The sequence below is a fragment of the Emydura macquarii genome, unplaced genomic scaffold (assembly GCF_026122565.2).
Source record: "Emydura macquarii macquarii isolate MOO-44397 ecotype Brisbane River unplaced genomic scaffold, CSIRO-AGI_Emac_v2 contig_2897, whole genome shotgun sequence".
In the NCBI taxonomy this organism is placed as follows: domain Eukaryota; kingdom Metazoa; phylum Chordata; order Testudines; family Chelidae; genus Emydura; species Emydura macquarii.
This window is the reverse complement of record NW_027133034.1, coordinates 45299331-45311989: the sequence shown is the minus strand read 5'-3', so window position 1 is coordinate 45311989 and position 12659 is coordinate 45299331. Positions and strand designations below refer to the sequence as shown.

Genomic DNA, 12659 nt, shown 5'->3' with positions numbered 1-12659 from the left:
CATTTATGAAAAATAGAGGGAGACCTAATCTCCACCCCAAAGAACTCTCATGCTGAACAAACCTGATAGGATAATGCCAACATACCTGAGGTATGTCATGTCATGTTTTGGAGATTTTTTCACCTCTCTATTTGACTTTGCAAGTGTATTGCAATTTCTCTGCCACTTCAGTAAAAGCCTAATTTAACAAAGAAACATTGTTTTCCATTTAATGCATGGTAGAAGTTAGGTTGAATATCATGACTGTGGGTCCTAAGAAAACCAAAAGTGCTGCAGAAAAGATTCGGAGGAAGGAACACTCACCTTAGTCTACTCCTCTCTCCTGCAAATTTATTATTTTATAAAAACTAAACGAAATAAAATTTTGCAAAACTGAATGTGACAAAAAGATTTCATGCCTTAAAATAACATTTAATGAAAACATATTTAGTTTAAATATTTTCCTATAATGTTAGAAACCCAGAAAATAAAGTATAGACTAATTGAATCTATGGTGATGGGTGAATTAGAAATGATATATTTCTGTACAATAAAGAGTCTATTCTTTTGAAACTTGTTCCTATAATTTATTATGTAGATCTGATGCTCGTCTTCATCGAGATGACATTGATATCTGCTTCAGCAAAACCTTAAATTCCTGCAAAGTGCCCCAAATTCGTTATGCAAGTGTGGAACGCCTCTTGGAGAGATTAACAGACTTGCGCTTTCTTAGTATTGATTTTCTTAATACTTTCTTGCATACTTACCGCATATTTACTACTGCAACAGTTGTACTGGAGAAATTGTCAGATATATACAAAAGGCCTTTCACCTCCATTCCAGTCAGGTAAACTCAGTTTCTTCTTCTGTGATGAGATTATTGTTAGAATGGTCTTTTTTCACCATGTAAATAGTGAGGGGTAGAGGTGGATTGGGGGAGCAGAACTCCTTTTTTACAATACATGATGTTTTAAATAAATATATTTTAGTTTTATGCGCTGGCTTTCAGGATCAAATAATATAAATATGTTGTTCACACGGAGCGCATTTGTGAATGTTTGTATTTGCTAACGTTAATGTTGCATTTTTGTGTCTTACTCATAGATCTTTGGAACTGTTCTTTGCTACCAGTCAAAACAACAGAGGAGAACACCCGGCTGATGGGAAGTCACCACATCTTTGTCGCAAATTCTCATCTCCTCCCCCACTGTCACTCTCTAGAACTTCCTCACCTGTCAGAACAAGAAAACTCTCATTGACTAATTCACCACTGAACTCAAGAATAGGGGCTTTAGATCTCTCTACTTCCTCTGTTGCCAGCAGCCCTACCTCAACTTACAGCCCTGCCACATCCCCACCACCCATTGCTAGCAAAGTACCACTGGACCTCAGCAAGGGTCCCTCCTCCCCTGAACAAAGTCCTGGATCCATAGAAGAGAATTTAGAGAATCCTCGCATTGATTTGTGTAACAAGCTAAGAAGAAGCATTCGAAGAGGTATTATATAACTGCAGTATATTGAGTATTATATTGGCAAATATAATAGTCCCAGTATAAACTCAACACTTAGCAGATGACTGCAACCCAGTATCTGGGCTACAGTAAATGTTTCTCACTGCTTAGCAAAACAGTTGCTTTTTGACCATTGGAAACATTTTTCAGTAATACAAGTGTTCATGTTCTTAATTTTGTTATAGTAGATGCTTTGTTCATATTCCCAATACTCCACTGCTTTGGCGTCTGGTTTCACCCATAGGAATAGTAATGTGGCAGAATGGAACACACCAATGATGGCCCTTGAAAGAACAGGGAGAAGGGTAAATGCGATCGAGGGGAAGGACTTCAACTATCCTGTATGCCAAAGGGAATAGAAATTAGCTAATAGAACCACCTCTTGTACCTTCTTGAAGTAAATCTTGTGGGATATGCTCCCTTTGTGATATGACTTGTAAAGTTATCTACTGCAGCCCTGAGGCTGGAGGACCTGTCAGCTCCCGCTGCAGTACTGGGGCCAGAGAAGCTCTGTGCCCCTCCAAAAGGGGTCAAATTTAAATTCCTATGCATGCCCTTGCCAGTCCTGAAGAAGTACTCTGTGTAGTTGAAAAGCTTGACTCTTCCATCGACTAAAAGTTAGTCCAATAAAAAGTAGCACCTTACTTATTTTGTCTCTCTCTTATCCTGGGACCATTATGGCTACAACAACACTGCAAAATAGTATAGTTTAGGTAGTTAGCTGTTTCTCGTGTTTTTGTCATGCTGAAATACCCAGAATTTAAACAGTGTGCCAGATGCAGGGTTGTTTTCTCTATCAGTGACAGGCACAGAAATTGCCTAATTTGTTTAGCTGAGGGACATGTGAGGGATAAATGTCCTATTTGTACCTCATTTCTGATGAAGACAAAGAAGCAGAAGAATTTCTACCTTAAAATTCATCTTCCTGAACAGGCAATGTATCTTTGTTCAGTCTGAATCTAACTATGAGAGAGAGGAGAGTTTTCCACAAGGAGTGTCCCTCTAGCTTCCCTGGCTCCAAGGCAGGATTCGGGTGAGAGATGCCACTCTCTTCCTTTTCTATTGTCTCCTTGAAGTGCTCAAAATCATATGAGACTGTAGACCATTGAAATGTCACTATTTGTCCCACAAAAAGGCATTAAAAATCCTCCAGTACTGAGTTGAGGTCTGTTTGTAAGCACCGATACTCATTGACACCATTGACTCTGGTGCCTTCATCTTCACTGGTGAGATCTTTAACCCCGGAACTGTTGGGTTCAGCACCAGTTTTGGCATCTGTCCACTCACCTCCACTGTTGGTGCCATTATGCTGCAAGTGTTTCTCATGACAAAAGATTTGTTGTGTTTCCCACTGCTGGTCTGACCTATGCTACATCATCCAACTCCAACTGTGGTGGCACCACCAACATTATTTACAATCAGGGCACCATCTTTAATGCAGCCCGCATCAGTTCCACCAGCATTGTCAAAGTCAACTCATCTTTCAGCATTCCGTCTGCCTCATCTCATTCCATCATCACCGTTGGATAGTACACTGATGTTGGTATCTTTGTGTCACCAGTGCCAAGACCATCACCAGCACTCATAGGAACTTCTCCGCCATTCACTGAGGAGAGTTATATATCCTTCTCTACAGACTCTGAGCATGGTTGACCTATGTCTCTCTTTTAAGACTCTATATAGCTCACCCTCTAGGGATACTCAAACTACAAAGCAAGACCAGTTTTTTCTTAAAAATGACCTGATGTGATTCCCACCACCCTGAGCTGTTCAAAAACTGGACTACCCCTGGTGGCCAGTTTCGGCCTCTTGGACTACTCTACGGCCCTCTGAATCTCTGTCAGTTACACAATCCAGAAGGAAGTTGCCTTCTCCAGCTCCTATGTCTACTAGAGAAGATCTTTCTTTAGAACCACAATGTCCCTTCACATTGAAGCACACAGACCAGGAGGAAGCAAGGGAGGAACCTCTAGGTATTCCCCCCTCCATATTTCTTCCTTTTCTCTGGATGAGGCCATGATTCATGAGTCAACATCACCTTCTCCTGAAGACTTTAAGGTCTTTGAAGACCTCATGAGGAGAATGGCTACTTCTTTGCAGGAGGAATTTGTGCAAGACAATCCATGCAGAATCCAGCCCTAGGGAGGGTTGTTCTTCTCAGAGACTCTAAGGTCAGAAGGGACCAATATGATCACCTAGTCTGACCTCCTGCGCAATGCAGGCCAGAGAAGCTCACCCACCCACCCACTTCTGTAATAAACCTCTAACCTATGACTGAGTTATTAAAGTCCTCAAATCATGGCTTAAAGACTTAAAGCTACAGAGAATCCACAAGCAAGTGAGCCCGTGCCCCATGCTACAGAGGAAGGCGAAAAACCCCCAGAGCCTTTGCCAATCTGCCCAGGGGAGAAAATTCCTTCCTGACTCCAAATATGGTGATCAGTTAAACCTTGAGCATATGGGCAAGACTCACCAGCCAGACACCCAAGAAAGAATTTTCTTTAATAACTCAGAACCCACCCCATCTAACATCCCTTTACAGGCCATTGGCATAATTACCACCAGTAGTCAAAGGTCCTTCAATTGCTAAACTAGGCTGTCCCATCATACCATCCCCTCCATAAATTTATCAAGCTCAGTTTTGAAGCCAGCTAGGTTATTTGCCGCCACTGATGCCCTTGGAAGGCTATTCCAGAACTTCACTCCCCTGATGGTTAGAAACCTGCGTCTAATTTCAAGTCTAAATTTCCTAATGGCCAGTTTATATCCATTAGTTCGTATATCCACGTTGGTGCTGAACTTAAATAATTCCTCTCCCTCCCTGGTATTTACCCCTCTAATATATTTCTAGAGAGCAATCATATCTCTCCTCAACATTCTTTTGGTTAGGCTAAACAAGCCAAACTCTTTGAGTCTCCTCTCATAACATTCTGTCTTATCAGTTTCATTCCTCGGATCATCCTAGTAGTCCTTCTCTGCACTTGTTCCAATTTGAATTCATCTTTCTTAAACATGGAGGACCAGAACTGCACACAGTATTCCAGATGAGGTCTCACCAGCACCTTGTATAATGTTACTAACTTTATAATGTTTGAATTCACTTTGCAAGATCCTACTCTACTTGGATTTTGACATTTCTCATTATCTCTACATATTCTGACCTCCAAGAGGTAGCTTTCCTTGCTTATCCCTCCCATCTTCCACTCCTTGTAGGCTCTCTGCTTTCTCTTAATCACCTGTCTGAGGTGCTTTTACTCATCCAGCTTGGTCTACAACTCTTGCCTATGAATTTTTTCCCCTTCCATGGGATGCAAGGCTGCAGATAGTGCCTGCAACTTTGACCTGAAGTAATTCCAAGCCTCATCCACCTTTAGATCCATGAGTTCTTCAGTCCAGTCCACTTCCCCAACTAATTCCTTCAATTTTTTTAAGTTAGCCCTTTTGAAATCAAAGATCCTAGTCACAGATCTATTTTTGTTTATCCTTCCATTTAGTCTGAACTGAATTAGCTCATGGTTGCTCAAACCAAGGTTGTCCCCTACAACCAGTTCTTCTACAAGATCCTCACTACTCACCAATACCAAATCTAATATGGCATGTTTAAGGGCATTTTCCTCCCTACTCAGGTGAAGTCCATCCCAAGAGAACAGTCCTCTGTCCATGAATGCCTCCCAGTGACCATACATCCCAAAGCCCTCCTTATAGCATCACTGCCTCCGCCAATTGTTGATCATCAGGATCTTGTCACGCCTTTGTTTTCCTCCTCTATGGAGAGGCGGAATCCCACTAAAGATCACCTGAGCCTCGATTTCCTTAAGCGTCTTCCCCAGCCTAGCATAGCCTCCTTTGATATGTTCCAGAGAGAATCTAGCTATATCATTTGTACCCACATGAAGGACAATCAGTGGATTCGTTCCCGTTCCCGTTAAGATCTTCTTTAGCCTCCGGTCCACACCCTGTATCTTAGCACCCGGCAGACAGCACACCCTTCTGTTCTCTGGATCAGCTCTGGTTACAGGCCTGTCTGTTCTTCTCAGTAGGGAGTCCCCAATCACATAGACCTGCCTTTTCCCAGTAATGGTGCGGTTCTCTGGCCTCTTCTCACAGTCACATGCTTCCACTTGGCCACTTTCCTCACCCAGCGGACTCCCCTCAGAGTTCGTGGTCCTGCTTCCATCTGCAGGTCTGGGTTTTTCCCTTCAGCCTCCTCATTCCTTTGCTCCATCATCTGCTCAAATCCGCTTCTAAACTCAACCAGAGTTTCCACCTGCATCTCCAACCCCCAAATCTTCTCTCCCATCAGCTATATGAGGCAGCACTTCATACAAAAGAAACTGTTTTGAGGTACCCCCTCCAGGATCATGTACATCCCGCAGCTTCCACATCCAGTCATCTTCATTCTCTCTTCCACTGCCTGAGTGGCTACCATTACCACCTCTGTATCTGTCATAATCTTCCCCTAATTCCTGTCAGTGAGAGACACAAAAACAAAAAAAAACCACCAAAAAAACCCCCAACGAGCACCCCAACAATACCAAAACACTACATATTCCCTCCCCAAACTCCCACTCAAACTCCTGTTTTCAGCTCTGTTGGTGGCTCCTGTGCTGCTGCCTGGTTAAGTGGCTGCCTTAGTAGGCCCCCTAATTAGGGAAGCCCCACCCCCTAATTAGGGTCAGCTCATCTCAGTACACCACCCAGTATCAGTTCCTGCAAACTGAAGGGAAAAATAACTAAACAAAACAAAACATAAACAACTCCACAAAACTCACCCAGTGTCCCTAAGGCCCACTCAAACTCCCCTGGGTACACAGCCCTGTCCACTTTCCCTACCTTACAGAGCTGGTACCAGGAAAGCAGATGGGGCCATCCTCAAGGGTTGGAGTCAGCAGAAGGCCCTGTCCAGCAGGGGGTCAGGACTCATGGGTGCATCTTTCCACTTCCCTCCCAACCCTGGCCCTTCAGTGCAGCTCCAGGGCCCACAGCCTCATCCACTTGCCCTGCCTGATGCCAAGCATATAGCAGTGGTGGCAGCCCATCTGCACCACTTGTTTGCCTACCTGGACAATTGGCTAGTTCAGGGAAGATCAAGATCCCATGTCCAGAACAGCATCATGGTAATCAAACATCTGTTTTCTTGCCTCAGTCTAAAATAGAATGTAGACAATGCAAACAATACAAGAATAGATTTCAGGGAGTGGATCTAGACTATGACTGTTATTGCTTATATTCTGATGGACAGACTCCAGTCCACAACCTGTCTGAAACCCTCCAGTCCAACCCAAGGAAAACAATGCTTGTGTACATGTGTGATACAACATGCCAGACTTCATCTCAGATGTCTTCAGGCCTGGCTTGACACAGTATGTCATCCGAACAGGCATTCTCTGGATATGCTGATTTACATATCTGCACAAGTGCTTCAGTCTCTGAATTGGTGATAGGACCATCGAGAGGTAGGCAAAGGGTGTTCCTTTTCTGCCACCAGAACCAACTGTGATGCTGGAAACAGACACATCCACCGATGGTTGGGGACCCCATCTGGGTCAACTTCAAGTTCTGGTACTTTGTAAACCTTAGGAGGTTTTGATTGACATAAATATACTGGCGCTTCAGGCCATTCAGAGACTATCTGAGATGTTTATTATCAACATCAGCAACCAGGTGGTTCAAGTACTCACCGACACCACCACCACTATGTTTTATCTGAAAAAGAGGGTGCAAGGTCAAATCAATTAAGCCAAGAAATGATCCACCTGTGGAACTTCTTCATAAAGAACTATGTCTTGCTAAAGGCATTTTAACTTCTGGGGGGAGGAACATTATTGCAGATTCACTCAGCGGTAATTTTGTAGACCATCACGATTGGCCAATAACAAGGACGTTCTGCACCAGTTCTTCCATCTGTGGCATTACCCAGTAATAGATCTCTTTGCAACTAAATGAACAATAAATGCAGGAAATTCTGCTTCAGAGCAGACAGCAGCCCTTCTTTTTTGTCAGATGCTTTCCTTCTCCCCTGGTTATATTCTTTTGCTGTATGTGTTTCTTGCCATCCTGCTAATTTCAAGGGTGATTGGGAAACTAAAAAAGAAGCAAGGCAATCTTAATCCTCATGATGCCAGCCTGGCCAAGGCATTAACTGTCAGCTCAACTTTCCATAACTCTGCCTGTGGTCAAGGACCTTTTCTGTCTCAGAACTAAGGTGATTTACTGCACTCAAACCTACAATCACTTCACCTCACAGTGTGGATGATCTCTGGTTGAGCAGTGAGGGAAGAGTTTGCTCCCAATATGTCCAGGCCATTTTGGTGAGCAGCAGAAAGGACACCAAAGCCATTTACGCAGCACAATGGAAAAGGTTCTCAGTTTGGGCTGAATCTTACCAGTTGTCAACAAACAGTGCAGAAATTAGACTACCTGCTGCATTTGAAATCATCTGGTCTCTCCATCAGTTCTGTTCGGATTCATTTAGCCTCCACCTCTCTGATACATCCACTGCCAGATGGTTTTTCTATCTTTTTGCATCCTTTGTATCTAGATTTTTAATGGGACTCATCCACATGTATCCTCCTTTGTCTGATCCAGTGCTTTCATAGGACTTGAATATAGCTTCCTCTTTTTAATGGATTTGCCCCTTTGAACCTTTAGCAACAGCTTCCTTATCACTGCTACTGCTGAAAACAGCATTTTTGGCAGCAGTCGTGTGTTGAAGGATGTTGCACTACTAGTTGACCCTCCTTTTGTGATATTTTACAAAGAAAAAGGCTCCATTTGACTGCATCCTAAGTTTATGCCTAAGGTTGTATCTGCATTCCAGACCATTCATCTTCTGATGTTTTTTCTGAAACATCATTTTAGCTAAGCTGAAAAGATGCTTCAAACTTTCGATGTGTGGAGGGCTCTATCCTTTTACCTGGACTGCACAAAGTGGTTCAGATAATCTTCTAGACTTTTTGTAGCATTTGCTGAAAGGATTAAAGGGAACCGGTGACAGCCTAGCATGTATCACATTGGATTTCTGACTGTATCAAGCTGTGCTATGGTGCAGCAAAGGTTTCTCCTCCAAGGATAACAGCTCATTCCACTAGGGCTCTTTCCACTTCATCAGCCTTCTTGTGTAACATATCTATAGTGGGTATTTGCAAAGAGCACCATGGTCATCTATGCTGTCACTCAAGCTTCCTGGGATGTCAACTTCAGCAAGTCAGTGCTGCAATCTCTCTTCAAGTAATCTGAATACCCATCACCTGTAAGGAAACTGTTGATGAGTCACTTACGGTAGAAGAAAGAGAAGAATGGGAGGGGGAAGATTTGATAGCAGCTTTAACTACCTGAAAGCGGGTTCCAGGGAGAATGGAGCTAGGCTGTTCTCAATGGTAGTAGATGACAGAACAAGAAGCAATGGTCTCAAGTTGCAGTGAGGGAGGTCTAGGTTAGATATTAGGAAAACGTTTTTCACTAGGAGGGTGGTGAAGCATTGGAATGGGTTACCTAGAGAGGTGGTGGAATCTCCATCTTTAGAGGTGTTTAAGCTGTGGCTTGACAAAGCCCTGGCTGGGATGATTTAACTGAGGTTAGTCCTACTTTGAGCAGGGGGTTGGACTAGATGACCTCCTGAGGTCCCTTCCAAGTCTAATATTCCATGATTCTATGTATGTTCACAATCACTCAAAGGACAAAAAATGGTTACTTACCTTTATGGTAGTTGTTATTCTTCGAGATGTGCACATTTTTATTACACAACCCTCCCACTTTCCCTGCTGTTTTGGGCATTAGACAGATGGCAGTGCAAAGGAACAGAGAGGGAGGTGGCTCCTTTATACCCTTGGTTCTGCAGAATGAGGGGAGCAGGGGCCCATGCGTTGCCTAAGCAAAAGTCTCTGATTAAGTGCATTGGGCATACACCTGTCCATACACATATATGTGCACAACACATCTTGAAGAACAACAGATACTGTACGGGTAAGTAACCATTTCCTTCTCCCCTTCCCCAATAGATTAAACTACTAATTAAACCAAATAATTCAGTTACTCTATTTTATATAAATTCAGTATTGGTGTTTTGATCCCCAGTAATGGGGGAATTATACACATAGTCCCTGATTCAATAAAGCATTCCTTTTCAGAAAAAATGATTAAGCATTTCCTTAACTCCCATTAAAATTAATGGGAGTTAAGTACATGCTTAAGTTCTTTCCAGAATTGGGGCCAAAATGAATTTTCTTTTCTGATTTTGTTTGTTGAACTAAATATAAAATGTGATAATACAGAAATGTAATTTTGTTTCACAGCTTGCTTAAAAGGATGCAGGATAGACTAAATTTGGTCCTGACTTTACAGCTCATGCAACTCCGTGGTCTACACTGGACTTGCAGATGTTATAATTCAAGGCAGAATGTAGCCTAACCCTATGTTATTTCCTAACAATACAATAGAGGAAATTGACAAATCAAAGAAGAGATTATAAAAATGTTATCCAGAGCAAAAATAACAAAATGGTGACTGAACAGATCACTTCTCTTCTCTCTGCTGAACAGATCACTGAAATAAACTCCCCAGTGAGCCATTTAATGGAGTTTTAATCAAAGGAGTTATTATAGAAAGTAGCATGAAATGTTTTAAACTGATAAGTTAGCAACTACGGTAAAGATAATTAAGCAGTTATTAATAAACAAAAAGCTCCAGCAATGTTATGGGTAGGTAATGTAGTACAGCAAGGTTTAGGTTTAAGGTCTTTTCCACAACTTTCAAAATAAAAATGGTTCTGGAATTATTCCCAGTCAAAATGAGCCACAGACTCATATACATCAGAAGCCATACAGGATCATGAATCTTTGTTGCTAATTTGCATTCTGTGGAATTTTGTGTTGGGGTGTATCCATGAAGAATGCAGATCCTTTGTAGGAGTAGCCTGTCTCTCTATATTAAAGGTGAATGGTTACAGTCTATTCCATTTTATATATTGCTCAGTGTATATGTTTCCTATTTCTCACATCAGAAAGAACCCCTCAAACTATTAAGTCCCTTAATACCAATTTCTCACCTCAGCAATATAGTAGTGTATGTCAGCCAATGTTTTAGCTCATTATTTAATTATATTCTCAATCATTGTTGAGAATTATATTAAACCATCACTGTGCAATTTTCAATTGAAATCTTTATAGAGCTATATTTATGTACTTTTTAGGCTGAACATTAACATAGATTACATGATGTAGAAGATTTGTGTCATCACACCATACACTTAGAATACATATATACAGTATTCATTATGTACAGTTGGCCAAATTCTTGTCTTACACCAGTGTAGCCCCATTGAAATCAGTGGGATTGCAGAATCTGACAGTGTATAATGAATTGTACACAAAATAGCTGCTGTACTAGATGGATATAATATATTATTCTTATTATACGCTATACGTTAAAATAGCAAAATATGGGTCATTCTGGTCTAATGCCAGCACAAAGAGATGTTGCAGAGTGTAGTAGTGTGGCCTCTGATTGCCTGTTAAGCATCCCCTAGTGGACAGATGTTGCTGTGCTGCATCCTGCCTTTTGGGCTCTCCTGTCTCTTTTGAGGCGCTTCAAGAACTCAAGAGTTCACAAAGCAGTCCGAACAATCCTCAGAAGGGATCCCATTTATTTAGTTCTAAGGTGCGGACCGGCCTTCCAGGCCCAAACCCTAGTTCAGTCTCTCCCAGAAGTCCAACACAAAGTTTTTTGAAACTAAACACAAGCTTATGTCACTTTCACCCCAGCTTCAGCTGGACACAGCCCCCTCCTCTTTGAGGGTCTGTCCGTCAGTCTCTCACCTGCTTTTTGTGCAGGGTCTCTCCCAGATAGGGTGACCAGATGTCCCTATTTTATAGGGACAGTCCCAATATTCAGAACTTTGTCTTATATAGGCACCTTTTTCCCCACCACCCCCATCCAAATTTTTCACACTTGCTGTCTGGTCACTCTACTCGCAGGCCTCTGTGCCTGGAGAGCTTTCTTCTGCATCTTGCACTTTTCCCCTGCTGACTCAGGGCTCTGCAGGAACCTTCTTGCTCCCTACAGTGTATCTCCAGATTTCACTGCAGTTTCCTTGTCTTCCCCCTTCCCTGCTGCTGCACCTTCTTGCTCTTTTTATCCTGGGATCACCTGATTCCACTCAGATGCATCTCATCCTGTAATCAGGGCTGGCTTAGCCCTAGGCTCTCCAACCCATGGGGCAAATCATCCTGCTATACAGGAATTCCCCAGCTTGTAAGTGCTGGGAGTGCTACACAGGCAGCATTTTATCTCCATATTTGGGAATGGAGAAAACATCACATAAATATGAAATTGCTCTTTCTGCAGTGCTTGCAACACCTGTGGATTTGGGTTCCAAATAACAAGGAATTGCACTGGTAGATTTTGGAGGAAACTGTATCTTACCCTCTTCACCAGAGAGGGAGTCACTGTAAAGGAGATGTAAAGTGTAAAGAAAAAGAATAAAAAACTCCTCCCCCCTCCCGCTCGGGTGGTGGCAGTGGTAGGAATATAAAGTACTAACCTGTTATTGCCTTAACCTAAGTTTTCTGGTTAAGAAAGAGACCATTAACAAGTAATAAGTCGTTACCTAGGATCAATAAACTTCATTATTCATCTTCTGCTAAGCTTCCAAAAAGTAGACGTAATCTGAATCCAATATTGCTGTACAAATTCAATTTCCAAGTCAATGCTGTTTTTTATTTCTTCTTGAGTGTGGCCCATTTATCATCTAAAGAGAAGTTTTCTCCACTTTCCAAATGCTTTTCTACACATCTGTCTTCTGGTGTAGACAATTTCATTTTAAAACTTACAGTACAGGGCTTGTGTTGCAAGAGTAGCAGTTTTTTTAAATCTACTGTAGAATGCAACAGCGAAGCATTCTGTAGATAATTTTTATTTTCATTTGGGCACATGTCCTGCTGCCAGCTTACTATTATGGACATTAATTTACTCAATGACGTAATGAGTTCTGCAGTGCTGTTCAGTTCTGCTTTCATAGGCAGTTTTGCGATTATACATAATAGTTACTAATAACTTTTTTTTCTTACACCTGACCCGTGAATCCTGTGATTTAAACAATCCATATCATGCTTATGTTCCATTGGATATTCTGCTAAGGAGATGCAAAATCATAGAGTGCTATTTTTAAAA

At 42.0% G+C, this 12659-nt stretch overlaps 1 protein-coding gene across 1 annotated transcript in view; it reads left to right on the top strand.

Annotated features, from left to right (window-relative positions):
• Positions 1-12659, top strand: part of RASGRF2 (Ras protein specific guanine nucleotide releasing factor 2) — a 183517-nt gene that overhangs the window by 95975 nt on the left and 74883 nt on the right. The window contains exons 14-15 of the mRNA XM_067568794.1: positions 578-826; positions 1084-1475. Of these exons, the coding sequence (XP_067424895.1) occupies positions 578-826; positions 1084-1475 (641 nt within the window). The remainder of the gene's footprint in view (positions 1-577; positions 827-1083; positions 1476-12659) is intronic.